The sequence below is a fragment of the Boleophthalmus pectinirostris genome, unplaced genomic scaffold (assembly GCF_026225935.1).
Source record: "Boleophthalmus pectinirostris isolate CB_2022bp ecotype Guang Dong unplaced genomic scaffold, ASM2622593v1 HiC_scaffold_13, whole genome shotgun sequence".
Lineage (NCBI taxonomy): Eukaryota > Metazoa > Chordata > Actinopteri > Gobiiformes > Gobiidae > Boleophthalmus > Boleophthalmus pectinirostris.
This window is the reverse complement of record NW_026571036.1, coordinates 34,905,655-34,916,836: the sequence shown is the minus strand read 5'-3', so window position 1 is coordinate 34,916,836 and position 11,182 is coordinate 34,905,655. Positions and strand designations below refer to the sequence as shown.

At 36.8% G+C, this 11,182-nt stretch overlaps 1 protein-coding gene across 2 annotated transcripts; it reads left to right on the top strand.

The window, feature by feature from the left end:
* The first annotated feature begins 2,766 nt into the window (after window positions 1–2,766).
* Window positions 2,767–10,614, top strand: LOC129407682 (uncharacterized). 2 transcript variants are annotated; one of them, XM_055149532.1, is made up of 8 exons: window positions 2,767–2,843; window positions 2,921–2,953; window positions 3,517–3,726; window positions 7,463–7,699; window positions 8,982–9,074; window positions 9,159–9,174; window positions 9,250–9,317; window positions 9,871–10,614. In XM_055149532.1, exons 1-8 carry the CDS (start codon window positions 2,807–2,809, stop codon window positions 9,891–9,893), a joined length of 717 nt encoding a protein of 238 aa, XP_055005507.1. In that variant the 5' UTR covers window positions 2,767–2,806; the 3' UTR covers window positions 9,894–10,614. The 2 variants fall into 2 exon arrangements, with proteins under 2 accessions (XP_055005507.1, XP_055005508.1); XM_055149533.1 differs by lacking the exon at window positions 8,982–9,074 and having other exon boundaries at window positions 2,792–2,843.
* The last annotated feature ends 568 nt before the right edge of the window (window positions 10,615–11,182 follow it).

Here is an 11,182-nt window from a genome sequence, read left to right as displayed (position 1 = left end):
CCTCGTTTCCTAGTGAGCCAGAGTGTTGAACACGTGTGGAGACACTTTTTTAATTATTCCATTCAGTCCTTGTATTTGCAGTGGTCGCTGGTGCTAGGCTAGTGCATGTCAATGGTGACAGTTCTCCTGCCACTAAAAACAGTTTTACCCACTCCACAAAATATTTAGATTCACAGATCATCTATGTGAATGTCTAGGTCAATAGAGTACTTTTAGAAGTAAAACCAACCTTGCATTTGAAGGATTTATATCTGAGCAGCAGTGAGTTGTACTTCCTGATAGAAAGCTTGGCAGAAGTGGACTGATATCACCTAGCACCTATCTTACCGACAAAGTAAAATTCCGATGCTACTGAGAAAATAGTCCCTCAACATGCAACAATTCATGCGATGCAATGTTAGTTTTATTTTCAACATTATTCTATCAACACAGACATTCACATCGACAGTCTGGTGTAATAATAGATTTGCTTCGGGTGTTTTGTGGAGTGCGTAAAACTGTTTTTAGTGTCAGTCTAACTATGGCCATTGACATGCACTAGCCTAGCACCAGTGATCTCTGCAAATACAAGGACTGGATAGAATATTTTAAAAAGTGTCTTCACATGTCTCCAACACTCTGGCTCACTGGGAAATGATGTCTTGTGTCCATTTCCAATTCCTATCTGTCTCTTTAAAATTAGTTTGTCTGAAATTGCTATGAAGTATATACCTCAACAACAAGCTTTAATATCTTCTCTTGTTTACGTTCTTTCTTCTGTGATTTTTTTAATATCACTTTATCTCCTAATTTTACCATATAGACAATGTGATCAAATCTCGCTGTGCCAGTGTCTCCCGTGGCCCCTGCGTGTGCTCAGACATATGAATACATGCATCAGTAATGGCTCTATCTGATACTAGTCTGATATTGAGCAGGCACATATGTCGACGTGATTATATTTCTGCCAAATGGGAATAAATGGTTTCACCAATTACTTGAGATGAGAACACAAGCTTTTAACTGCAGGTCTGTATTCCCTCTAGGAGCTGACTCATTACATCGCTCTTGTCCAGGATTACCACAATAATAGCAACAGATGTTACACCACTTTATTATAGAAGCCATGTATTGTTTATTTGTTTATCCACACATATAGGCCTTCTAAATATGAGAAACCCCTCATTCTACCATTGCTCTCTGAGACATAATTCACCTATATTTAAAAATGGATAAACAAATAGAAGACATATTTTAAAAAGGGCGGGTTTAAGATAGAGATATACTTTTATTGATCTAAAGGAAAATTCAAGTTTTGCTGCAGCAACATTTTCACTGTGCTTCTCAGTTGCCTTTGTGTCTCTGTCAAAAGTCTCAGTCCACTTTAACAGGAGCACTGGTCTGGTAGGGTCAGCAGATCTGTGTCAGGGCAGTTTGAGGACAGTAACACACACAGGACAAAAGCCTCCCTCCTCTGTGTCCTCAAGTGTTAGTGATTAGATAAATAATTCTGTCTCAACATTATTGTTTGGAACTGATGTCACTGGTGACAATAAAGAGTGTTTTGCAGTCACAGTAAAGCTAAGAATAACTAGCATGCTAATGTGCACTTCCTGAGTATTAAATAATAAAACGCTTCATGGTTAGATGCAGACAGTACACAGAGGACATATTTGGACCTCATTTTGGTCAAATACATGGGAAAAATAGGTATAGGGCTGTATCCAACGAGCCTGATTCATCAGCTGGTTTCACTTCCTGGAAACATCTGACCTCACAGCATTAGAATTAGTTTGCTTGACGGTAGGTAGGTACTTTTTTAATTTAACCAGTCGCTGCTATTTGATCGTGACGTATGTAATGAGCCACTAACGGGACTAATTGGTATACTAAGCTTTTCCCAAATCCTGTAGGAAGAAGGACAATAATGTCTTCCCCATGATAAAATTCACCAAACATTCTCTTTGTTCCGGCTTTAAATCCTCGATCTTGGGAATCATTGCCAACACAGAATGTATGACTCTTTGCTAATTGGCTGGTGCCTAAACTCGCACTTCCGGTGTTCTTGCAAACCGTCTTGTGTATTCCGATTCCTGAGCTAGTCACTGGAGAGAAATGAAATTGAGCGGAGGCACTAGGTGGCACCAGCCTGGCTAGTGTCCACCTGCTTGTTCTCCATAGAAATGTTTTTGCTCTGTCCAGAATGTTCCACAGTATAGATTAAAACTACCTGTCGCAAGGGAGACAAGCATGTTACTGCAATACTACCTTACAGTTCAGATCGGTGGAGAGGTGCCCCTATAAACAGAAGGAATTATTGTATTTCTAAGCAATAGAAACACCCATAATGAATAAATATGAAAGAAAGATGTGTATATTTAATGTCATACCAAGCAAAGCAATAACATCTCCATGGAGACAAGTAGATAGCAGTCCCTGCATTAGAAAGGTTGCCCAGTCCACCATTAATAAAAAAAAAATAATAATAATGATGAGTGCATACTACATTAAAGGTGCATCATTATAGGTTTTGTCATAACAATATCTATAGTGATATCTAAGACGGAGCAATTACTCTTCATGGGAAGAAAGACCAGAACCAGATTTGTATCACAACTGTGTGGCTGAATCAGCAAGAAGGCTGTGGACTTATTTGGCATTGAACAAATTCATAGAAAGAATTTCTCTTCAAGGTCAGAAAAAGGAAGTTCGCTTGAGTTAGAATATGAACACATGGAAATCACCCAACAAACCAAACTTCCCCTCTTCTTGTTTTTAAGACAATTTTTATATTGTCATTTTGATAAGTTTAGTGCTCGATGTGAAGATGGCCTGCAATCTGCTCTGGACACTTGACTTGATTTGTAAGTATCAAAATATTTAATACAAAAACATGATTTAATTATTTATTTTTTCACAATAATTTTTCTTCTTATTTCAGTGTTTTTTGCTGTCCTCACGGGGATGACAAAAGGTAACTTGAAGACTTGTCTTAGACTTAGACATAGACAAACTTTGTTGATCGACAAGGGACATTACTTGGACACTTCGACACAGTAGCTCACGCATCAAAATACTTTTTATAATAACAAAGAGGAAATGGAAGTAGCAAAAAAATAGCAAGAGACCAGTGTCAGATAATAAATAATTATATAAATGTATATGTACAAATACAAATAAAATAGAAAAATAATGGAACAAGATAATTTTACGGTCAATATTTGATACTTTTTCTTTGTACTACTGGGACATTATTTTTTGGCTGTGAAAGTTTGAATGAAGAACTATTTCTTAATTGCAGCTCTTGATTTTCTAAAAATATTGTAGATTATAGTTTTTAGGGTTTAAATCTGCTCTTGGGTTAGTGTGTCAGTAGCATAAATTAGTTTCAGTAGTACAGTTTATCATCTATATTTACGTCAGCAGTATATAACATTTCATATTTTGTTATTGTGACCTAGTAAATTGTGAACTTAGTGTAATATTTGTAAATTCACTCACTCAATCCAAATTCTTTTCCCCTTTTTTTTGTGGAAGGAAATGATGTGACTAATCCCAAGACGACAGTTTATTATGAAGACACTGTCTACTTCAACTGTCAGAAAAACCAAAGTGGAGCCCCCCTGCCACAAAATTCTAATGTCATCCATTCCCTGACAATAACAAATACCAAACCAAAGGAAAGTGTGAAGTACTCCTGTTCAGACCAAGGAGTACAGATCACACCCACGGCACTGACAATAATAAGTAAGTATACAGTAGTTATGTCTTTTGCTGTATTTACCTACATTTTGGTTTAAGTTTTCATGTTCTTGTCTGCTGTGTAGTTAAAGTATAATCTATTGATTATTATTTTATATTTTGGATATTTTAAATCACAATATTGATATCAAACAAGTGATCATGATTCACATGTGACCAAACAATATATCATATGTAGTGCTGTCATGCGATAAAAAAAAAAAAAAAGAGAGATTAATTAATTATGATCTGTAATTAATGAATCTAATGAATCTATTTTTAATCTCACCTAAAAATTGCTGAGAAAAGCCTTCAGTTTGAGGTATTTTCATTTAAATTCATTATTACATTATTGTGGCAGATCAAAAGACTGATATAGAACAAAAAAAAGTGACTTTATAAAGTCATTTATTGTTTAACAAATGTCTCCAAATTGGCTGTTGAGCCCAAGTCTCCATGAATAAGAAACTGTTTGCTGTAAAGTAGTAAAGACGAGGAAATCTGAACATAATAACTTTTGTCTACTTAAAGACAATAAAAAGTCCAGTCTTTCCTTAACCATATGAAAAATATTATTGATAGAGAAATGCTTTATATATGAAATCACTGGTTTAGTCCTGGTTTAGACCTGGAATGGGTTAATCCTGGTTTTAGTCCTGGTGTTAGTTCTAGTTTAGTCCTGGTTTAGTCCTGGTTTAGTCCTGGTTTAGTCCTGGTTTAGTCCTGGTTTAGACCTGGTTTAGACCTGGTGTTAGTTCCGGTTTAGTCCTGGTTTAGTCCTGGTTTAGTCCTGGTTTAGTCCTGGTTTAGACCTGGTTTAGACCTGGTTTAGACCTGGTTTAGACCTGGTGTTAGTTCTGGTTTAGTCCTGGTTTAGACCTGGTTTAGACCTGGTTTAGACCTGGTTTAGACCTGGTTTAGACCTGGTGTTAGTTCCGGTTTAGTCCTGGTTTAGTCCTGGTTTAGTCCTGGTTTAGTCCTGGTTTAGACCTGGTTTAGACCTGGTTTAGACCTGGTGTTAGTTCTGGTTTAGTCCTGGTTTAGTCCTGGTTTAGACCTGGTTTAGACCTGGTTTAGACCTGGTTTTAGTCCTGGTTTTAGTCCTAGTTTAGACTTGCTTTAGTCCTACTTTAGTCCTAGTTTAGTCCTGGTTTTAGTCCTGGTGTTAGTTCTGGTTTAGTCCTGGTATAGTCCTGGTTTAGTCCTGGTTTAGACCTGGTTTAGACCTGGTTTTAGTTCTGGTTTAGTCCTGGTTTAGTCCTGGTTTTAGTTCTGGTTTAGTCCTGGTTTAGACCTGGTTTTAGTTCTGGTTTAGTTCTGGTTTAGTCCTGGTTTAGTCCTGGTTTAGACCTGGTTTTAGTTCTGGTTTAGTTCTGGTTTAGACCTGGTTTAGACCTGGTTTAGACCTGGTTTTAGTTCTGGTTTTAGTTCTGGTTTAGTCCTGGTTTAGTCCTGGTTTAGACCTGGTTTATACCTGGTTTTAGTTCTGGTTTTAGTTCTGGTTTAGACCTGGTTTAGTCATGGACTGGGTTAGTCCCGGTTTTAGTCTTGGTGTTAGTTCTGGTTTAGAGGCGCACAGGAGGAAGCGCGGTTTACGCAGCGTAGCGAGAAAACAGGTCCACACGCGGCGCACGGGAGGACAGCGGCGTCCGCGCAGTAACTACGGAAGTAAACGTGATCCGCGCGTTCTCAGGTTAATGACGATGATGAAGGTGTGTGTGTGTGTGTGTGTGTGTGTGTGTGTGTGTGTGTGTGTGTGTGTGTGTGTGTGTTTGTGTGTGTGTGTGTGTGTGTGTGTGTGTGTGTGTGTGTGTGTGTGTGTGTGTGTGTGTGTGTGTGTGTGTGTGTGTGTGTGTGTGTGTGTGTGTGTGTGTGTGTGTGTGTGTGTGTGTGTGTGTGTGTGTTTGTGTGTGTGTGTGTGTGTGTGTGTGTGTGTGTGTGTGTGTGTGTGTGTGTGTGTGTGTGTGTGTGTGTTTGTGTGTGTGTGTGTGTGTGTGTGTGTGTGTGTGTGTGTGTGTGTGTGTGTGTGTGTTGTGTGTGTGTGTGTGTGTGTGTGTGTGTGTGTTTGTGTGTTTGTGTGTGTGTGTGTGTGTGTGTGTGTGTGTGTGTGTGTGTGTGTGTTTGTGTTTGTGTTTGTGTTTGTGTGTGTGTGTGTGTGTATAGGACAGTAGTGCAGACATCATGAGTCTATGCAGGTTGTTTTCACCAGTGACATTTAAGTTGTAGGCGATTTTATATTTGTTCTTTTCTTTTATATTTCATGTTGGGAGAATAATTTCCAAGACACGAATGTGTTTTTCCCTGTGCACTGCTGCCTCTGTTCTACTGGCTCTTCCACCTCGTCCATTGTGCGACTGACGCCGCCAACGTGAACATGACGTTTACATCGCTCTTACTGCGCGCGTTTTGTGTGGGTTTCCGGCAATGAGTGGAATTACCGAAATAAAAAAAATGTATAAATGTGTTTTGTGTGTGTGTGTGTTGTTGTCCCAACAACACATAAAAACTGATTTTATAATAAAGCAACTCACATACAGAAACAGTAAAGTTAGAGATTAAAAATGAGATTAACGCGATTAAAAAACATAACGCGCTAAATATGACTGTAATTAATTAATCGCAATTAATGCGATAATTTGACACCCCTAATCATATGCCCCAGTACTGATAACAAAGATGATATATTGCCATTTTTGGAAGTCTCCTACAAAAGTACATGATTTTATTTTTACACTGACTCTGAAATAAATTAAAGTCCATGTAACACTGGAGCCTTATTACTATGCACTATTACTATTACTGTCAAATGAATGTCAAAAACATGCCTGGAATTCAATTTAGTTTCATTTACACATGTTTGAGTAATCCTTTATTATTAGTCTGTCCACATCCCCAAGGTTAAAATGCTCTGTTCCCCCTTGTGATGTCATTTAGTGGTAGTTTTTAAGTTAACCTCTTACCTTTTGTTTAGAAAAAAATTTTGATTTCACAGCTGAAATCATCCAAATGATTCTAGTGAAGGTGTGTAGAACTTCCTGGATTACCTCATTACATCACAAGGTGGATCAGAGTGTTTTCAGTTTGAGAGAAGCGTAACTGTGCATTGTCTGCATGTGTGAATGAAACAAAACACAACTCCAAGTACATCTGATCAGAAAATACAGTAATGTGGGCCCTTTAAATCATTGTTTCCCAAAGACTTTACGATCTGCATGTAGGTCTGCAATATACAGCTCTGACACATGTTGAAATGTTACGACATGTTTTGTATGATTTCTAATCTTTTTGTAATTATTTTATTGATTATTTTCTTCCAACATTGCTGGTCCATTTGAATGTTGAAAAGAAAAAGAACTGGGCTACATTTAATCTCCAAATAGGCGACTTATGGATCCTTTTATTGCTGGTTCAATTAATGTTTTTCATTGTTTAAAATTTGAGTATTACTAATAGTTCAGAGAGACACGATCACTCCGTCAACAATAAAATATCCTCATTAATGTTCAATAATGGTCAAATCCACCTTTTTTTTTTTTTTTGTGATTTATGATAAATGTCTATTGACTTGGGTCGCGAAGTTTTGTGACTTTTAAAAAATGGGTCCCCAGAAAAAAAGTTTAGGAAATAAATATATTTTTTCTAACACCCCCGTTATTGTGTATTTAAAATATATCATTGATCTAAAAGAGTATATGTTGAGTTGTGTGTTGTGTTAAATTATTTGACATTATGTCCCCTGCAGAAAGAAGACGTAAAGTTCTGCTGACAGTCTCCCAAAATACCAGCCCAGTGATGCTCAACTGTTCCATAGAGGATTTTGAAGGCCAATATGTGGTGCACCATAACAGTGATGTTAATGAGATGTTAATATGGAGGTCATCCCACACAATCACTGTGCATGAAGGTGGAGTCTACTCATGCTATGGCTGGAATGGACTGGTGAAGACTGAAAAGAGCAATTCTGTCATCATTTCAGAATGTGAGTTTTTCTCGATCATGAAGTAACTTTTACAGCATGGGCAAAAGTAGTCTACAGATACACCAACTTTAGGCTAACTGCTATGGCAGCAGTGCAATATTTTAATTACTCTGAAACCAGGGATGGGCAAAATGATGATAAAAAATACAATCTTGTTTTGATCCCATGTACAATATGCTATTTTGATGAAATTGTCATATTGCTATTGAGTGCTGCAATGTAGAAGTTCAGTTGCATCCTTAAAACAGTATCAATAGATCAACTTTTCTAGTGGGATGTCTGTCATCTGTTTGTATCCATGGAGATGTTATTGTTTTGCCAGGAATGGTCCATGGTGTGACATTAAAATAAAAACATCTATCTTGGGTTTGTTCATTATGGGCGTCTCTATTGTATAAATACATATATATATATTGTAAAAATACAATAATTCTCTTTGTGAATAAGGCAGAGGTCGGGACTTCGAAGTCGTGACTTGGACTCAAGTCAGACTTGAGTCACTATTTTTAGGACTTGAGACTTGACTTGATAAAATGGACTAAGACTTGGGACTCAACTTGGACTTGAAGGTCAGTGACTTGGGATTTGACTTGGACTTTAGGCCTGTGACTTAAGACTTGAGAAGCACTTTTAAATCAGAAATCTGATCATAATGATTCACACAAGACATTTTAAAAGGAAAAAAAATACATTTCTACAACTCTTACATACTCTACAAATACAAATATATAAATATAATATGATTTTTTAAAGTACAAGTTATTTTAAAATTCATATAAACTGCAAAAATCTAAGATATATTTGGTACTTTGGTTTAAAGACTTGAAATGACTTGAAGCTGAAAGCAGATGACTTGGACTTGACTTGGACTTATGGGCCAGTGAGTCGAGACTTGACTTGGATTTGCCTGTATTTGACTTGGGACTTAACTTGGACTTGAGACTTACTTGAGACTTGCAAAACAACAACTTGGTCCCACCTCTGGAATAAGGGCGACTCTTCACAGATCTGACCTGTAATGTAGCCAATAGTTGTGTCCCTTGAGATAGATAGGTTTAATCTAAGGTGTGGAGCATTCTAGACAAAGCAATAATATCTCCATGAAGAAAAGCAGGTGATGACCCTACACTAAAAAAGCTACAAAGTGCACCTTTAAATGTACATGCATTGTGGAAAAAAAAAAAAAACAAGATCTATGCTCTAAATAGTACAAAGTTTTTGGCATATATATAGCTTGCCCCTAGTACCCAAACTTAAAGTGAAAATAACATTCGATCCTTAGTTTCAGACTGTAAGTCTTCATATGTGGCGCTATACATGGCTATTGGGATCTTGTCACTAGTTCTGTTTCTAGTGCTGCTATACTTTATAAAAGGTGAGACAAAAAGTAAGAAAAAGTGTCAAATATGTGATAGAAATCACAAAATATACTGACAAATGTTTCTTATTTTTCAAACAGTCAAATGCTTTGACAGGTCAGTAATGTCACTCACATGTTAAGTTTGTTCTGTTTTTATTATAGTATCTAAGTATTTTTTGTGACCAAGCAGGAAAATAACACCAGAAAGCATGATAAGTGATGAGACTCACGCATACGTCATCATGCATCCTCTGTTTGGTGAGTCGTAACATTTAAACATTCTATTTTCTGATCTATGTTATAATGTTGTTTCCTCATCACAAACATACCCGCAGTTTTTGTTTCATTCACACATATTTAACACACAAACCCTGCATATTTAGGCTGAATTCTCCTCTCAAACATAAAATACTCTGTTCCACCTTCTGATGTCATGTGGTAGTACAAGAAGTGCTCCACTGTGTTTTTAAAGTCCATACACCTTCACTAAAATCACTGGGATGATTGCAGCCCTGGATTTGCCCAATTTTACTGAACTAAAGGTAAAAGTCAACTTGAAAACTACCACTACATGACGTCACAAGGTCTAGAAAACCATTTTAAGCTTTGGAGATGTAGACAATAATAAAGGATTAGTCAAACGTGTGAATGAAACAAAACAACTCCAGGTATATTTTATATAACACGGCTAAAGCTCACAAGAATCAGTTGTGTGTAACATAGGACCTTTAATACAAAATTATACCTGTTTAGAACAATGTGTTAATATTTAAAAGGAATAAATGGCTGTCATTTTGTTTGTTTTTTTCAGTGAGAGGATATATGGCAAAATGAAGAAAGTTATGCCACGCCACGTTATACCACATTTTTATATGTTAAATTATTATTACAATGTCACTGACTACCTATGTATTTTGTTACTTTATTGTGTATTTTCTATCAGCTTTAAAGTTAATTGACTACAGAAGGCAAAAGTCTGCCCAGTTTAGATAAACCAGGAATACCCCCAAGTTTTGGAGATGCTCTGAACCAGTCTTCAAACCATACATGTGTCCCTTATCAATAAAAAGTGAAAGGACCTGTATTTTTAAATTGTAAAACGTGTGGTGAATAAGATGCGTGTATGTTTTTATTGAGAGATGCAAGTGCTTTTATAATGTGCTATTGTGTGATTTCATTGTTGTGTATTGATTGTGTTGACTGTTAACTTGGCCACATCTCTGTTGAAAGAGAATCAGAATCACAAAATATAAAAACAAATATAAATTAATTAATAAAATAAAATCTTATGAAGAGCCAATTTCATCCAGTCTAAGTGCTGTGTGAGAACCATGCCTTCACAACTACATACAACTATCTTTGACTAAAATTGGGTACATGGCTTAATATATGTCTCATTATCTTAACTAGCTGCAATATAAAATCATACAATGGGCTATTTATGCATCTATCTGTGCCCATAATATTGAATTTTATCGATTTGTTTATGCATTATTTCATTTTCTACAACCCTCTTTATTTATTTCAGTCCACTTAAGAGTTTCATAGTCATCTAAGCGGGTCTATTCAATGTTATACGCTCTGTAATTATTTTTTTCTGCATTTCAATTGACTGTTTATACCCAATATAACCTTTTATAGCAGGTGGTTAATAAATAATAGAGTGATAAGCATTTGCCTCTTTGCCTTAGTGGTTTGAATCTCACAAAATTGATTTTCCACCACTGGTCCCATATCTAATCAGGCTGGGTGTGTTCCCAATGAGTGGAGTCTGTGTGTGTGTGTGTATGTGTGTGTTTGTGTGTGTCTGTGTGAGAGAGGTAGAGTGCTGGTCGCTAGGTTATCAATTTGCATTTTGAATGTTTTCTTTCCCAGCGGCTTTTATTATTAAGCATAAATGGTGGGATTGTGGATAAAGCGCGCACATTGGAAGTGGTCTGTATTCGGCATGACTAGACACCAGTGATGTATTCATTACTTTTTAGATATCCCGATAATAAACAGCACGCCGATTCACATACTAATAGTGTTTTTGCACATGGCGTTGTCATAGTGCCATCACAGCTCATTTAGTGGGCAGCGCGACGGGCTTGGAGCTGTAATGGAATCGTGTTTGGAGCGTT

Coding starts and splice junctions, on each gene's coding strand:
- LOC129407682 (XM_055149532.1), top strand. CDS start 2,807: ATGGCCTGCAATCTGCTCTGGACACTTGACTTGATTT. Junction 2,954..3,516: donor CCTCACGGGGATGACAAAAG/GTAACTTGAAGA, acceptor TTTTTGTGGAAG/GAAATGATGTGACTAATCCC. Junction 3,727..7,462: donor CACGGCACTGACAATAATAA/GTAAGTATACAG, acceptor TGTCCCCTGCAG/AAAGAAGACGTAAAGTTCTG.